The sequence below is a fragment of the Pseudophryne corroboree genome, chromosome 9, assembly GCF_028390025.1.
Source record: "Pseudophryne corroboree isolate aPseCor3 chromosome 9, aPseCor3.hap2, whole genome shotgun sequence".
NCBI lineage: Eukaryota > Metazoa > Chordata > Amphibia > Anura > Myobatrachidae > Pseudophryne > Pseudophryne corroboree.
In genome coordinates this window covers 361,186,969-361,205,327 of record NC_086452.1, presented here as the reverse complement: position 1 = coordinate 361,205,327, position 18,359 = coordinate 361,186,969, and the positions used below count along the sequence as shown (strand labels likewise).

Sequence of the window (18,359 nt, the reverse complement as noted above, 5' to 3'; positions counted from 1 at the left end):
AGACACAGTACAGTGCGGTAGTTCACGGCTGTGGCTACCTCTGTGTCGGCACACGGCAGGCAGTCCGTCCGACCAGAATTGTATTATTTATTATTATATACCAACCACCTAACCGTGGTTTTTTTTTCATTCTTTATACCGTCATAGTGTCATCCTAATTGTTACGAGTATACTACTATCTCTTTATCAACCAGTGTACAGTGCGGTAGTTCACGGCTGTGGCTACCTCTGTGTCGGCACACGGCAGGCAGTCCGTCCGACCAGAATTGTATTATTTATTATTATATACCTACCACCTAACCGTGGTTTTTTTTTCATTCTTTATACCGTCATAGTGTCATCCTAATTGTTACGAGTATACTACTATCTCTTTATCAACCAGTGTACAGTGCGGTAGTTCACGGCTGTGGCTACCTCTGTGTCGGCACACGGCAGGCAGTCCGTCCGACCAGAATTGTATTATTTATTATTATATACCTACCACCTAACCGTGGTTTTTTTTTCATTCTTTATACCGTCATAGTGTCATCCTAATTGTTACGAGTATACTACTATCTCTTTATCAACCAGTGTACAGTGCGGTAGTTCACGGCTGTGGCTACCTCTGTGTCGGCACACGGCAGGCAGTCCGTCCGACCAGAATTGTATTATTTATTATTATATACCTACCACCTAACCGTGGTTTTTTTTTTCATTCTTTATACCGTCATAGTGTCATCCTAATTGTTACGAGTATACTACTATCTCTTTATCAACCAGTGTACAGTGCGGTAGTTCACGGCTGTGGCTACCTCTGTGTCGGCACACGGCAGGCAGTCCGTCCGACCAGAATTGTATTATTTATTATTATATACCTACCACCTAACCGTGGTTTTTTTTTCATTCTTTATACCGTCATAGTGTCATCCTAATTGTTACGAGTATACTACTATCTCTTTATCAACCAGTGTACAGTGCGGTAGTTCACGGCTGTGGCTACCTCTGTGTCGGCACACGGCAGGCAGTCCGTCCGACCAGAATTGTATTATTTATTATTATATACCTACCACCTAACCGTGGTTTTTTTTTCATTCTTTATACCGTCATAGTGTCATCCTAATTGTTACGAGTATACTACTATCTCTTTATCAACCAGTGTACAGTGCGGTAGTTCACGGCTGTGGCTACCTCTGTGTCGGCACACGGCAGGCAGTCCGTCCGACCAGAATTGTATTATTTATTATTATATACCTACCACCTAACCGTGGTTTTTTTTTCATTCTTTATACCGTCATAGTGTCATCCTAATTGTTACGAGTATACTACTATCTCTTTATCAACCAGTGTACAGTGCGGTAGTTCACGGCTGTGGCTACCTCTGTGTCGGCACACGGCAGGCAGTCCGTCCGACCAGAATTGTATTATTTATTATTATATACCTACCACCTAACCGTGGTTTTTTTTTCATTCTTTATACCGTCATAGTGTCATCCTAATTGTTACGAGTATACTACTATCTCTTTATCAACCAGTGTACAGTGCGGTTTTTTTATACCGTGGTTTTTTTATACCGTGGTTTTTTTATACCACCTAACCGTGGCAGTCCGTCCATAATTGTATATATAGTATACTAGTATCCAATCCATCCATCTCCATTGTTTACCTGAGGTGCCTTTTAGTTCTGCCTATAAAATATGGAGAACAAAAAAGTTGAGGTTCCAAAATTAGGGAAAGATCAAGATCCACTTCCACCTCGTGCTGAAGCTGCTGCCACTAGTCATGGCCGAGACGATGAAATGCCAGCAACGTCGTCTGCCAAGGCCGATGCCCAATGTCATAGTACAGAGCATGTCAAATCCAAAACACCAAATATCAGAAAAAAAAAAGACTCCAAAACCTAAAATAAAATTGTCGGAGGAGAAGCGTAAACTTGCCAATATGCCATTTACCACACGGAGTGGCAAGGAACGGCTGAGGCCCTGGCCTATGTTCATGGCTAGTGGTTCAGCTTCACATGAGGATGGAAGCACTCAGCCTCTCGCTAGAAAAATGAAACGACTCAAGCTGGCAAAAGCACAGCAAAGAACTGTGCGTTCTTCGAAATCCCAAATCCACAAGGAGAGTCCAATTGTGTCGGTTGCGATGCCTGACCTTCCCAACACTGGATGTGAAGAGCATGCGCCTTCCACCATTTGCACGCCCCCTGCAAGTGCTGGAAGGAGCACCCGCAGTCCAGTTCCTGATAGTGAGATTGAAGATGTCAGTGTTGAAGTCCACCAGGATGCGGAGGATATGGGTGTTGCTGGCGCTGGGGAGGAAATTGACCAGGAGGATTCTGATGGTGAGGTGGTTTGTTTAAGTCAGGCACCCGGGGAGACACCTGTTGTCCGTGGGAGGAATATGGCCGTTGACATGCCAGGAGAAAATACCAAAAAAATCAGCTCTTCGGTGTGGAGGTATTTCACCAGAAATGCGGACAACAGGTGTCAAGCCGTGTGCTCCCTTTGTCAAGCTGTAATAAGTAGGGGTAAGGACGTTAACCACCTCGGAACATCCTCCCTTATACGTCACCTGCAGCGCATTCATAATAAGTCAGTGACAAGTTCAAAAACTTTGGGTGACAGCGGAAGCACTCCACTGACCAGTAAATCCCTTCCTCTTGTAACCAAGCTCACGCAAACCACCCCACCAACTCCCTCAGTGTCAATTTCCTCCTTCCCCAGGAATGCCAATAGTCCTGCAGGCCATGTCACTGGCAATTCTGACGAGTCCTCTCCTGCCTGGGATTCCTCCGATGCATCCTTGCGTGTAACGCCTACTGCTGCTGGCGCTGCTGTTGTTGCTGCTGGGAGTCGATGGTCATCCCAGAGGGGAAGTCGTAAGACCACTTTTACTACTTCCACCAAGCAATTGACTGTCCAACAGTCATTTGCGAGGAAGATTAAATATCACAGCAGTCATCCTACTGCAAAGCGGATAACTGAGGCCTTGACATCCTGGGTGGTGAGAAACGTGGTTCCGGTATCCATCATTACTGCAGAGCCAACTAGAGACTTGTTGGAGGTACTGTGTCCCCGGTACCAAATACCATCTAGGTTCCATTTCTCTAGGGTTGCGATACCGAAAATGTACACAGACCTCAGAAAAAGAGTCACCAGTGTCCTAAAAAATGCAGCTGTACCCAATGTCCACTTAACCACGGACATGTGGACAAGTGGAGCAGGGCAGGGTCAGGACTATATGACTGTGACAGCCCACTGGGTAGATGTATGGACTCCCGCCGCAAGAACAGCAGCGGCGGCACCAGTAGCAGCATCTCGCAAACGCCAACTCGTTCCTAGGCAGGCTACGCTTTGTATCACCGGTTTCCAGAATACGCACACAGCTGAAAACCTCTTACGGCAACTGAGGAAGATCATCGCGGAATGGCTTACCCCAATTGGACTCTCCTGTGGATTTGTGGCATCGGACAACGCCAGCAATATTGTGCGTGCATTACATCTGGGCAAATTCCAGCACGTCCCATGTTTTGCACATACCTTGAATTTGGTGGTGCAGAATTTTTTAAAAAACGACAGGGGCGTGCAAGAGATGCTGGCGGTGGCCAGAAAAATTGCGGGACACTTTCGGCGTACAGGCAGCACGTACAGAAGACTGGAGCACCACCAAAAACGCCTGAACCTGCCCTGCCATCATCTGAAGCAGGAGGTGGTAACGAGGTGGAATTCAACCCTCTATATGCTTCAGAGGTTGGAGGAGCAGCAAAAGGCCATTCAAGCCTATACAACTGACCACGATATAGGAGGTGGAATGCACCTGTCTCAAGCGCAGTGGAGAATGATTTCAACGTTGTGCAAAGTTCTGATGCCCTTTGAACTTGCCACACGTGAAGTCAGTTCAGACACTGCCAGCCTGAGTCAGGTCATTCCCCTCATCAGGCTTTTGCAGAAGAAGCTGGAGACATTGAAGGAGGAGCTAAGACAGAGCGATTCCGCTAGGCATGTGGGACTTGTGGATGGAGCCCTTAATTCGCTTAACAAGGATTCACGGGTGGTCAATCTGTTGAAATCAGAGCACTACATTTTGGCCACCGTGCTCGATCCTAGATTTAAAACCTACCTTGGATCTCTCTTTCCGGCGCACACAAGTCTGCTGGGTTTCAAAGACCTGCTGGTGAGAAAATTGTCAAGTCAAGCGGAACGCGACCTGTCAACATCTCCTCCTTCACATTCTCCCGCAACTGGGGGTGCGAGGAAAAGGCTCAGAATTCCGAGCCCACCCGCTGGCGGTGATGCAGGGCAGTCTGGAGCGACTGCTGATGCTGACATCTGGTTCGGACTGAAGGACCTGACAACCATTACGGACATGTCGTCTACTGTCACTGCATATGATTCTATCACCATTGATAGAATGGTGGAGGATTATATGAGTGACCGCATCCAAGTAGGCACGTCACACAGTCCGTACTTATACTGGCAGGAAAAAGAGGCAATTTGGAGGCCCTTGCACAAACTGGCTTTATTCTACCTAAGTTGCCCTCCCACAAGTGTGTACTCCGAAAGAGTGTTTAGTGCCGCCGCTCACCTTGTCAGCAATCGGCGTACGAGGTTACATCCAGAAAATGTGGAGAAGATGATGTTCATTAAAATGAATTATAATCAATTCCTCCGCGGAGACATTGACCAGCAGCAATTGCCTCCACAAAGTACACAGGGAGCTGACATGGTGGATTCCAGTGGGGACGAATTGATAATCTGTGAGGAGGGGGATGTACACGGTGATATATCGGAGGATGATGATGAGGTGGACATCTTGCCTCTGTAGAGCCAGTTTGTGCAAGGAGAGATTAATTGCTTCTTTTTGGGTGGGGGTCCAAACCAACCCGTCATTTCAGTCACAGTCGTGTGGCAGACCCTGTCACTGAAATGATGGGTTGGTTAAAGTGTGCATGTCCTGTTTTGTTTATAGTTACAACATAAGGGTGGGTGGGAAGGGCCCAAGGACAATTCCATCTTGCACCTCTTTTTTCTTTTATTTTTCTTTGCGTCATGTGCTGTTTGGGGAGGGTTTTTTGGAAGGGACATCCTGCGTGACACTGCAGTGCCACTCCTAGATGGGCACGGTGTTTGTGTCGGCCACTAGGGTCGCTTATCTTTCTCACACACACAGTCAGCTACCTCATTGTGCCTCTTTTTTTCTTTGCGTCATGTGCTGTTTGGGGAGGGTTTTTTGGAAGGGACATCCTGCGTGACACTGCAGTGCCACTCCTAGATGGGCCCGGTGTTTGTGTCGGCCACTAGGGTCGCTTATCTTTCTCACACACACAGTCAGCTACCTCATTGTGCCTCTTTTTTTCTTTGCGTCATGTGCTGTTTGGGGAGGGTTTTTTGGAAGGGACATCCTGCGTGACACTGCAGTGCCACTCCTAGATGGGCCCGGTGTTTGTGTCGGCCACTAGGGTCGCTTATCTTTCTCACACACACAGTCAGCTACCTCATTGTGCCTCTTTTTTTCTTTGCGTCATGTGCTGTTTGGGGAGGGTTTTTTGGAAGGGACATCCTGCATGACACTGCAGTGCCACTCCTAGATGGGCCCGGTGTTTGTGTCGGCCACTAGGGTCGCTTATCTTTCTCACACAGTCAGCTACCTCATTGCGCCTCTTTTTTTCTTTGCGTCATGTGCTGTTTGGGGAGGGTTTTTTGGAAGGGACATCCTGCGTGACACTGCAGTGCCACTCCTAGATGGGCCCGGTGTTTGTGTCGGCCACTAGGGTCGCTTATCTTTCTCACACACACAGTCAGCTACCTCATTGTGCCTCTTTTTTTCTTTGCGTCATGTGCTGTTTGGGGAGGGTTTTTTGGAAGGGACATCCTGCGTGACACTGCAGTGCCACTCCTAGATGGGCCCGGTGTTTGTGTCGGCCACTAGGGTCGCTTATCTTTCTCACACAGTCAGCTACCTCATTGCGCCTCTTTTTTTCTTTGCGTCATGTGCTGTTTGGGGAGGGTTTTTTGGAAGGGACATCCTGCGTGACACTGCAGTGCCACTCCTAGATGGGCCCGGTGTTTGTGTCGGCCACTAGGGTCGCTTATCTTTCTCACACACACAGTCAGCTACCTCATTGTGCCTCTTTTTTTCTTTGCGTCATGTGCTGTTTGGGGAGGGTTTTTTGGAAGGGACATCCTGCGTGACACTGCAGTGCCACTCCTAGATGGGCACGGTGTTTGTGTCGGCCACTAGGGTCGCTTATCTTTCTCACACACACAGTCAGCTACCTCATTGTGCCTCTTTTTTTCTTTGCGTCATGTGCTGTTTGGGGAGGGTTTTTTGGAAGGGACATCCTGCGTGACACTGCAGTGCCACTCCTAGATGGGCCCGGTGTTTGTGTCGGCCACTAGGGTCGCTTATCTTTCTCACACAGTCAGCTACCTCATTGCGCCTCTTTTTTTCTTTGCGTCATGTGCTGTTTGGGGAGGGTTTTTTGGAAGGGACATCCTGCGTGACACTGCAGTGCCACTCCTAGATGGGCACGGTGTTTGTGTCGGCCACTAGGGTCGCTTATCTTTCTCACACACACAGTCAGCTACCTCATTGTGCCTCTTTTTTTCTTTGCGTCATGTGCTGTTTGGGGAGGGTTTTTTGGAAGGGACATCCTGCGTGACACTGCAGTGCCACTCCTAGATGGGCACGGTGTTTGTGTCGGCCACTAGGGTCGCTTATCTTACTCACACAGCGACCTCGGTGCAAATTTTAGGACTAAAAATAATATTGTGAGGTGTGAGGTGTTCAGAATAGGCTGAAAATGAGTGGAAATTATGTTTTTTGAGGTTAATAATACTTTGGGATTAAAATTACCCCCAAATTCTATGATTTAAGCTGTTTTTTAGTGTTTTTTGAAAAAAACACCCGAATCCAAAACACACCCGAATCCGACAAAAAAAACCCGGTGAGGTTTTGCCAAAACGCGGTCGAACCCAAAACACGGCCGCGGAACCGAACCCAAAACCAAAACACAAAACCCGAAAAATTTCCGGCGCTCATCACTATATTACAGTGCAGCATTTTGGTGACCAACAGTATATAGTTGTACAGTACAGTAGGCCATTGCTGTATCTTGCAGCTCTGTGTCACTGCAAGTATCCATTCCATATCTGTGCTGCATTATTGTGAGCAGTATATAGTAGGACAGTGCAGCATTTTGGTGACCAGCAGTATACATATATAGTACAGTACAGTAGGCCATTGCTGTATCTTGCAGCTCTGTGTCACTTCTAGTATCCTGATCAGTGCTCAATATCTGCTACATTGTTGTGACCAGTATGTATACTGTACTGTGCGACGTGTGTTATACATCTGGTGATTATACATCCTGTAATCTGTACTGAGCGATGTGTGAGATACACCCGGGGATTATACACCCTATATTATTATTATTATTATTATCCTTTATTTATATGGTGCCACAAGGGTTCTGCAGCGCCCAATTACAGAGTACATAAATAATCAAACAGGAAAACAGTAATTTACAGTTGATGACAGTGTAGGACAAGTACAGGGTAAATACACATAGTTACATCAGCAGATGACACTGGAATAAGTATCAGGTGGCAGAAGACTGCTGGATGTGGTACAGTTGAAGATTATTAAAGTAAGACAAAGGATAAGCACATGAGGGAAGAGGGCCCTGCTCTTGAGAGCTTACAATCTAAAGGGGACGGGTAGACAGACATGGGTGACACAGATGGGGTACATTGAGAACGTGGAACAGAGGGTTAGGATGAGATTTGGCTGGGTTTGGTGAAGTGGACCCCCAGAAGGCACAAGTCAATACTTAACATTGCAACATTTTACTGGGCTATGCATGAGAAAATGAAAAATGGGGGGGGGGGGGGAATCGATAACTTCTACCGCTTTCAAAAAGGTCAATGGAAGCTGAAATAATGGACAACTACCTCATGGAAGCCAGATACAGTATACCAAACAGTACTTAGCAGAGTTAGGAATGAGTGCTTATGACATACAGTAACATTTTGTCATAATATTTCAGAAACTGCATGGCTGGTCTCTTGCACTCTTTTGCTCTAATACACCACCTGCTTTAGGATTTATATTCAAAAACATTATGTCTCCATAATCCCAAAAACGTCAGTCTTCTTGGAAAGTGGCTTGTTCCTTTGTAAGGGAAAGAGAACAAACGTTCTCAAACAGCGGTTTCTCAATTTCTTTTTCCTCTGGGAAGGGATTGTGAATTCGCAGGAATATCTGAGCATTTCTGTAATCAGAAAGCATCGACTTTCTACAAATGTTTATGAATAATTCCAGTGATTTTGTCATTTTCTTCCAATGATTTGGACCAATAATACCATTGATTAGAACAAATAATTCCAGTGATTTTGTCATTTTCTTCCAGTGATTTGGACCAATAATACCATTGATTAGAACAAATAATTCCTGTGATATTGAGGTGTTTGTGTCGCTTAGCTTAGCCGTCCAGCGACCACAGTGCACCTCTTTTTCTCTTTTCTTTGCAGCATTTGCTGTTTGGGGCCAATTTTTTTTAGTGCCATCCTGTCTGACACTGCAGTGCCACTCCTAGATGGGCCAGGTGTTTGTGCCGCCCTCTTGGGTCGCTTTGCTTAGTCATCCAGCGACCTCGGTGCAAATTAGGACTAAAAATAGTATTGTGAGGTGTTCAGAGTAGACTGGAAATGAGTGGAAATTGTGGTTATTGAGGTTAATAATATTATAGGATCAAAATGACCCCCAAATTCTATGATTTAAGCTGTTTTTGATGGTTTTTTAAAAAAAAACCACCCGAATCCAGAACACACCCGACTCCGACAAAAAAATTTCAGGGAGGTTTTGCCAAAACGCGTCCGAATCCAAAACACGGCCGCGGAACGAATCCAAAACCAAAATTTCCAGTGCACATCTCTACTACAATCCATTCTGAATGCAGCTATGATGCTAATCTTCCTTGCTAAACGTTCATCATCTGCTGAGCTCCTCTGTCAGTCCCTCCATTAATGACCTGTATTCTACTGTATACAATATAAAATACTTTTACTTACACACAAGGCTATTAACCAAACTACACCAATGTACATCTCTTCGCTTATCTCAAAATATCTCCCAACCTGACCTCTCCACTCTGCACAAGATCTGCGTCTCTCATCCACATGTATTACTTCCATTCACGATTGCAGGACTTTCTTCGTGCTGCACCCAATTTGAGGAGTGCCTTTCCATGCACAATATGACTCTCCTCTAGTCTCCAAACCGTCAAACATTCCCTGAAAACTTACCTGCAAGCTTATCAAATTCCAAAACTACCCACCTAACCTTCATAAGCTTTCCTATCTAATTACATCCCCACTGTACAGTCCACACATATCCTCACATTTTTCTTCTTTCTTCACTTTCACATCCTCCTGAACTCTGACCAACATTGGTGTGTGACCATATCATAGAGCCCACCAAGAACCTTTGCAATCTGGCTGGACCATTATGCAATAGATAGCTCCTATCCTTGTGTATCAATGCCTATTTCCCTGTAGATTGTAAGCTTGCGAGCAGGGCCTTCCTACCTCTATGACTGTGTATTATTACTTAGTTTTGTATTTTCACTGTTTACAATTGTAAAGCGCAAAAGAATACGCTGCTTTATATAATAAACTGTTAATAATGATACTACTACTACTACTACTACAACTACTACTACTAATAATAATAATAATAATGCCCACAGTGGTAGTGGCCCTTAATACATACCCTCCAACATTTTACACATAAAAACTGGTATAAATTAGGAAAGGCCACGCCCCCTTTCCTATACTTTCAATGGAAATTTGGAGAGTCAAAAATCGGTACAAAGCCCTTTTTGGCAGGTACAGACCATAAAAAAAGATACTGTACCTGCCCAAAGGTACAGTTGGAGGGTATGCCTTACATATAATGGCAACTATGGGGGGCATTCCGACTCGTTTGCACGCAGCGGTTCTTCGCTGCGGTGTGAGCAGGTCGGAACTGCACATGCGCGGCACCCGCAATGCGCATGCGCGTCGTTGCCCAGCGACAGCCATCGCCAGGCAACAACCAGAAGACAGAAGAAAGTGATAGCTGGCGCGATCGCAAGAAGATTGACAGCGGGGAGGCGTTCTGGGGCGGATTCTCACCATTTTCCGGGCACGGAGATCCGTACGCAGATGTGTCCAGGCATTTGGAGGGCGGATGTCTGACGTCAATCATGGGACCTTCGTCGCTGGATCCGTCGCACAGGGTAAGTAAGTCTCACCCTGGTATTGTTTTGCAGGAAACTCTTTTAGCATAGCAGGGCTGTACAAGCAATCGCAACCCTGCTATGCTAAAATACACTCCCCCATAGGCGGCGTCAAGTTGATCGCACGAGCAGCAAAAAGTTGCTACGTGCAATCAGCTCGGAATGAGGGCCATAGGGGTACATTTACTAAGCAGTGATAAGAACGGAGAAGTGAGCCAGTGGAGAAATTTCCCCATCAACCAATCAGCAGCTCTGTATCATTTTATAGTATGCAAATTATAGATGTTACTTCAGTGCTGATTGGTTGCCATGGGCATCTTCTCCACTGGCTCACTTCTCCCCTCTTATCACTGCTTAGTAAATGTACCCCATAGTCTCAGTGGACCTGCCTTATCATTGCAACGTCACTGTTTTGAGGGTGGGGCCAGTAGGACCCTTGCCTAACCTTATTTGGTTTAATTTGCTCATCTGTATTAATGACCAATATTATTGCTCAGGGCTTCAGCCTATGGGGCCTATTTATCACCATCCGCATCCAGGATGCGGATGACAGGTGATAAAATCGCCCAAACTCGCACTGCGATAATTGATTACATCGCAGGGATGTATTAATTATAGCATGCAGGGACATAGCTTGCTTACTAAAGCTTGGCAGCAGCTCAACGCCTATGTCCTTCCATCAGCTCTCTGTCCCTGTGTCCCTCCTACAGCTTTCTGTCCGTGTGTCTCTGCAGCAGCTCCATGCCCCTATGACCCTCTTGCAGCTCCCTACCCTTATTTCACTGCAGCAGATCTCTACCCCTGTGTCCCTTCTGCAGCTCCCTGCCTCTGTGTCCCTGCAGAAGCTCCCTGTTCGTGTGCCCCTGCAGTAGCTCCCTGCTTTTGTGTCCATGCAGCAGCAGCTTTTCCTGTGTTTCCCCAGCCCCCTCTAACCCTTTTCCTGTCTTCTGCAGGCACAGTGTCTGCTCCTCTTCACTGCAGCAGTGGCGACGCCATGACGTCACATTTACCATGGCTTAAAAGGAACCGGAGGGGAAGGCATGCAGATACAGTGAGTGTGAGTTACAGGAGGAGAGGGTCAGGGCCAGACGGGGCACACAGAAGAGGACCATGGAGCCCATCCGTACCTGAGAAGGGGGAGGCACCCTCACCCGACAGTGATACTGTACATAGTTCTCCTTGTTCCAGCCCACTTTAACCCCTGGGTATGCCGCTTGGTGACATCACCACACAGAGGGGGTAATTCCAAGTTGATTGCAGCAGGAAATTTTTTAGCAGTTGGGCAAAACCATGTGCACTGCAGGGGAGGCAGATTTAACATGTGCAGAGAGAGTTAGATTTGGGTGTGGTGTGTTCAATCTGCAATCTAATTTGCAGTGTAAAAATAAAGCAGCCAGTATTTACCCTGCACAGAAACAAAATAACCCACCCAAATCTAACTCTCTCTGCACATGTTATATCTGCCCCCCCTGCAGTGCACATGGTTTTGCCCAACTGATAAAAAAATTCCTGCTGTGATCAACTTGGAATTACCCCCAGAGATTCTAAGAAGCTGTGCTGATGCTTTCAGGGTCATACAGAGGAGAGAAGAACCAAGCAGCCCTGAGTCTGCATTGAATACTTAAGGGCCCCATACACTAGAATGATAATGCCTGATTTCATCCGATTTTGGGCATTCGGGCCGATATATCGGGTGAAATCAGGCATTTTGGAGGTGTTTCCGATCCGATGCGCGTTCCCGTGAGCATCGGATCGGATCCCCTAGATTGTATGTGCTGCACTAACGATCATGTCCGACCCCGCAGGCATGGCTGGGATCGCATACGATACATTGTATGTAAAAGAACCGCATACGATGTATTGTATGCGATCCTGCCGACCGGGAAGCTGCCGGGCAGTTCAAGGGAAATCGCCTCTGACTTCAGCCTCAGACATATCGTTGTAGTGTATGGGGCCCTTAAGGTTGCAAAGGTGCCTCCTCAAAGCTCGGAACCTTGGTCTGGTTGCTATCCAGGAATCAGGTCACATGACCCTGTATTTACATACCGGTGGTTGTGCTGAGTCTTCCTCCTGAAGGAATATCTGTTTCAGTCTGGAGATGGATGTAGTTTTGTAATAATCAACAACTTTGTTTAGTGACTTGAATTTCTCTGTCCATAAACTGTAATTTCCTAACTTGTCTCTTATGACCTTGAAGTGCTGCACATCTTCCTCATGTCTAAAAAAAATAAAAATAAAATAAAAACCATGATAATATAAGGAATTATATAGGTTATATTGTATGAAACAGTGGGCTGGTCATGTCAAAGTACTTTAAAGTCCATCATTTAATTTCATGTCTGAACCAATATTAACCTGGCACACCACTGCAGCTCAATTAAATAGTAAAACATTACCTCCCTGCTCCATTACAGTGGTAATTGATGCATAGGGACGGGCATCATTGTGAAGCCCCCCTGACTGCTGCAAAAGTAGAATCTATGGGGCAAATTTACTAAGATGGAAGTTCTATTTAATGTTATATTGCCCATAGAAACAAATCAGATTCCAGGTATTATTTTCTAGAAGGTGCTAGAGAAAAGAGAAGTAGAATCTGATTGGTTGCAATGGGCAACATCCCATCTTAAAAAGAACTCCCATCTTAGTAAATGTACTCCTATGTTCTTGGCAATGAAAGGGATTTTGAGTGACAGGTGACTTGAGGAAGGGTTAGGCTGGGCCATGTGAACAACTGGTGAGTGTGTCAGATCTCAGGGGGACCTAAGTGGAGGGTACCAAGAAAAATGTCCAAGTTACCTGCAACCAATAGTAGTGGAGTATGCTACTTGGTCCTGATGACAGACAATACATACATACAAAAATGGCACTGCACAAATTGGACATATTTTAAAACCTGGATATAGTATAAAATAAAAAGTTAGTGGATATCGTTCAAAAGTAAAAAGATGGTCACATGGTCTGTTTTGAATTCAAACAGTGGCTAAAATAAGTACTGATGTTATTTTTTTGGAATGATTCTTCATCTATACTAGGTGATGCATACTGTATGTCTGTGCAGCCACAGGTGGTTTACTTATCATTTGCTCTTTCCCTTTCATGTTTTAATGTTTTATTTTGTTTTGCACTTGTCTTTTTAAATATGTGTCTTCGGAAGCAGCGGTTCTGGGAAGTTATGTTAATGTAGTAGGGGCCGTCTTTAGTAAAAAGACTCCCATTCCTGGCTTCTCAGATCTGTTGCATGTGTCCGAAGAAGTAGTATCGGATCACCATTGCAACCATCATGGAAAACATCAGACACCATCAAAATAGCCACTGCAACTAAGGGGGAGATTCAGACCTGATCGCTGGGCTGCTAACGTTGCTGTCCTGCATTCAGATAGTCACCGCCTCCAGGGGGAGTGTAAATTTGCTGTGCAAGTGTGCGATCCTATGTGTACGCTAGGCTGCTAAAATCCATTGTGTGCAGTCTGTACGCAGCCCAGGACTTACTCCTACAGTGCGATCACAACAGGCTGATCGGGGTCAGAGCTGACCTCAGACATCGTCCCTGAAAATGCTTGGGAACGCCTGCGTTTTTCCAGACATTCCCAATAAACAGTTACTACCCACAAACGGCTTCCTCCTGTCAATCATCTTGTGAACGCCCGTGCGATCAGATTTTTTGCACCATCCCGTCACTGACCAGCGATGCCCTTTGTTGCTGCATGCGCAGTTAGTACCTGATCGTCCGCTGTGTAAAAACGCACAGCAGCGATCAGGTCTGAATCCCCCCCTAAGATACCATGCTCAGTGCATCTGCGTCCAGGGATGAAGTCGCTGGCTTTGGCACGCCCCAGAAACGATGGCACCACTCTCGTTTTCTGCAACGTGCCCCGTCCTCTCCCCAAATGCCCGCATCCTGTCAGTCAGCTACAGCTTCCTCCACGCTGCTCCATGTGCACTGTGGCTCTGGTACATGCGCATTAAAGAAACCATTGGACAGCTGAGACTGAATCGGTCCAGTGTCAGAGTCTGATTCAGGCACAAATTCTGTCCTGATGGATCTTCTAGAGGTCAAAATGCTGATAATGACTAATGAGCTGAATGAACATTTTGACATATGTAAATACTATGGGGTCTATTGATGTAAAAACAAAAACTGACTTATTACTTATAGCTTTGGTAAGTAGCAATTCATGTACTGTATACTCCCCTTTCTGTCGATGCGGTACCCCGGGCTTCAGCAGCTGCGGCCCCACTCTGCGGTGTTAGATTCAGTTGGCGGGTCCCTCTGCACATGCGCTGGTGCCTGAGGTCCCGGGCAGCCACAGGGGCTGCTGGGAGATCAGGGGGCGGAGCCAGTGCCGGGTGAAGGTTAGAGTACAAGGAAGCATTGAGCTTCCCTGCAGTTGCCGCATCAATGCTCACGTTGTGCCATCCTGAGATGGAGAACCTGAACTCCATGGATAAGCAGAAAGCTGATCTTTCCGTTCTTTCATGAATCGCACGCACCATACTAAAGTATGACAATGCAATTCAGCCACGTGCACAAAGCAGAGAAAAGCCCTGTTTTCTGCAAAACAGGGCATTTCCTCTACTTAATGAATAGACCCCTATATGTCATGGTCTAGAAGGGAGAAGAGTTAAGGCATCTATTCATGAAGCAGTGAAAAGAGTGAAGAAGTGAGCCAGTGGATAACCAATCAGTTGCTATCTATAATTTTATAGAATGCACTTGATAAATGTTACTTCAAAGCTGATTGGTTGCCATGGGCTGCTTCTACACTGGCTCACTTCTCCAGTCTTTTCTTACAGCTACTGTGTGCACGCGCCAAAGGTGCGCTCGCCCCAAAAATGGGTGTTGCCAAATGCCACATGGGGCGTGGCCAATTAAAATTGGGGCGTGATACACATATGGGGGGGGGGGGGGGGCAGATACACATATGACCCCAATGGTGCCAGATATACGTTGCCCAACAGTGCCAGATATACATTGCCCCACAGTGCCAGATATACATTGCCCCACAGTGCCAGATATACATTGCCCCACAGTGCCAGATACACAAATGCCCCCAGAGTGCCAGATATACATTGCCCCACAGTGCCAGATACACATTGCCCCACAGTGCCAGATACACATTGCCCCCAGTGCCAGATATGCCCCCAGTGCCAGATATGCCCCCAATGCCAGATACAAAGATGCCCAGTGCCAGATATGCCCCCAGTGCCAGATACAGAAATGCCCCCAGTGCCAGATACAGAAATGTCCCCAATGCCAGATACACATGTCCCCCCCAGATATGCCCCCAATGCCAGATACAAAGATGCCCAGTGCCAGATATGCCCCCAGTGCCAGATACAGAACTGCCCCCCAGTGCCAGATATGCCACCAGTGCCAGATACGGAGATGCCTCCAGTGCCAGATATGCCCCCAGTGCCAGATACACATGTCCCCGCAGTGCCAGATATGCCCCCAGTGCCAGGTACACATGTCCTCATAGTGCTCCCCCATTCCCCTGCTGCATACCGCGCTGCTGCTGTCCTGTGTGTTAGGGGAGGAGAGCGCAGCGTGCGCCTCTCCTGCCCCTCAGTCTCTGGCTGCGGTGTGGGTGTCTACCTTTAATTAGGCGCCGATCCGTGAGCCAATCAAAGCTCGCAGTCCGGCAGCCAATCAGGAGTTTTGGCTGCCGGTCCGCAAGCCGAATTGAAGGTAGACACTGAGTGGCAGGAGAGGCGTACGCTGCGCTCTCCTCCCCTCAAGCAGCAGTGGCGCGGTGAGCAGCAGTGGAGGGAAGGAGCGGCAGCATGGTGGCGGTGGGTGCGGCGTACCCATGGCTAAATTCTTAAGGGTATGCCGTACCTGCCCACTTGCACCGCTGCCCAAGAGGCTGGTTTGGACTGAGAATTGCTGTTGCAGGTGAATCTGTGTGAGTCGACTGGAAAGCGAGATATATGGTGATTTTCATGTACCTAGAAGAACCACCATTGCTGAGTATGTCCAGAGGTTGCAATCTGAAAGATGCACTACATGTAGAGCTCTAATTGTTGGTAAATACTTGTGCCACCCGCATAGTGGTCAGATGATATACCTTAAACACCATTTACCATGTACACTGGATCACATTGTGTACTATTTGGTTTGTCCATGTGGTTACATGCATGTTGGTAAGACTATCAGGATGTTTCGCAAGAGGATGAACCAACACAGATCCTCAGCGCAGCTCCCGGCTCTCTGGTTTGTCCCCCGCTGCCGCCGCCAGATGTGCCCTGTTGCTAGGGTGATCTCTCATATGACTCTCCATACTAAGATAAGCAAAAACCTTTTTTTTAGGAAAAAACAACTCTTCCTCTTAAAATTGATTTTTTTTTTTATTTTTTTGGGTGTTTTTCATTTATTTTTAAATCATTGTTTTTATTTTCTATGTAAGAAACCTTCTTTTATGTGATTTTTTTTTACTATCCTCTACTAATAAATGTTATTCTAAGAAGCTATAATCCAGCCTGATTTGATACCAGAGGATATTGTTTTTAAAAATGTTTTTGTTTAAACACCGTTGGTTGCTTGGACCCTTATTCCCCACATAGTATTCTTAATTGCACAGCATTTTACCTATGCTGATTACTTAAGGGTTAGCTGATGCCCTATAACTAAGGGAGTGTTTTTGTTTGTAGTTAGGAATTGTCCGTTTATATTGTTGTTTCACATACACATGCGGCGCTTTACCTCCATTGCTTATATATATATATATATATATATACAGGTTGAGTCTCCCTTATCCAAAATGCTTGGGACCAGAGGTATTTTGGATATGGGATTTTTCCGTATTTTGGAATAATTGCATACCATAGTGAGATATCATGGTGATGGTACCTAAATCTAAGCACAGAATGCATTTATGTTACATATACACCTTATACACACAGCCTGAAGGTCATTTTAGCCAATATTTTTTATAACTTTGTGCATTAAACAAAGTGTGTCTACATTCACACAATTCATTTATGTTTCATATACACCTTATTCACACAGCCTGAAGGTCATTTAATACAATATTTGTAATAACTTTGTGTATTAAACAAAGTTTGTGTACATTGAGACATCAAAAAACAAAGGTTTCACTATCTCACTCTCACTCAAAAAAGTCCGTATTTCGGAATATTCCGTATTTCGGAATATATGGATATGGGATACTCAACCTGTGTATATATATATATATATATATATATTCCTCCACTGGCGGCACTCAAAGGCTTTTCCAAAAAAACTACACAAGTCGGCTATCTGTGGGCAACGTTTCAGCGCCGTGTAGCGATTTTATCAAGCCTCATAAGGCTTGATAAAAGCACTACACGGCGCTGAAACGTTGCCCACAGACAGACGACTTGTTTCTTTTTTTTGGAAAAGCCTTTGAGTGCCGCCAGTGGAGGAATGTATTGCGTGCAGCCGTGCTGGTTGTAATGAGGAAGGCACCGGGCGTATTACATTTGTGAGTGTTCGTGGAGTGCCGGAGTTGGAGATGTGTGTGTGTGTGTATATATATATATATATATATATATATATATATATATATATATGTATCAGTTTAACAAGTCACAATACAAAGTAGAGCTTTACGAGCAATGAAATCATACAAAGAGGAATCTACCAGAAGTAGATATAATGCTAAACCGTGGAACAGTGATACTAAATAACAAATATACTGGAACTATAGCTATAGTGGAATTAGCTTGTGGTTCATTGTGAGCAATTATCCCCACTTACCTCATCACCCTGGATCCAAGGAAGATGTGTGCGGCAGTGCAGGGGCCCCCAGACCCCCTTCTTGCAGCCCTGACCTTCCTCCCTGTCTGTAGCATACTTGGCTAATCACCTGAAATGGCCGGGAGGCTCCCGAAAACCAGGTGGCACTTCTGGCTCCCCTGAAGAATAGGCAGGTCTCACGATTCTTGCAGCCTCCCCGGACCCGGCTGCCCACTTTGCGAGTGAAGTGGTCGGTCCAGGCAGCTGATGATGCAATTCTCGCTGAATTGCATCATCGTAGCAACACCCACTGCCATATGATGGACCTAATTCAACATCATATGCTGAAGTGCTAAAATCACTATTTGCTGATTTTAGCAC

The 18,359-nt window shown here is 46.0% G+C and overlaps 1 protein-coding gene across 2 annotated transcripts in view; it reads right to left on the bottom strand.

Annotated features, from left to right (window-relative positions):
- GRAP2 (GRB2 related adaptor protein 2) overlaps nt 1-18,359 on the bottom strand; it is a 412,159-nt gene that overhangs the window by 24,800 nt on the left and 369,000 nt on the right. For both annotated transcript variants that reach the window (XM_063940721.1, XM_063940722.1), the window contains exon 5: nt 12,305-12,476. In XM_063940721.1, the coding sequence (XP_063796791.1) occupies nt 12,305-12,476 (172 nt within the window). The remainder of the gene's footprint in view (nt 1-12,304; nt 12,477-18,359) is intronic.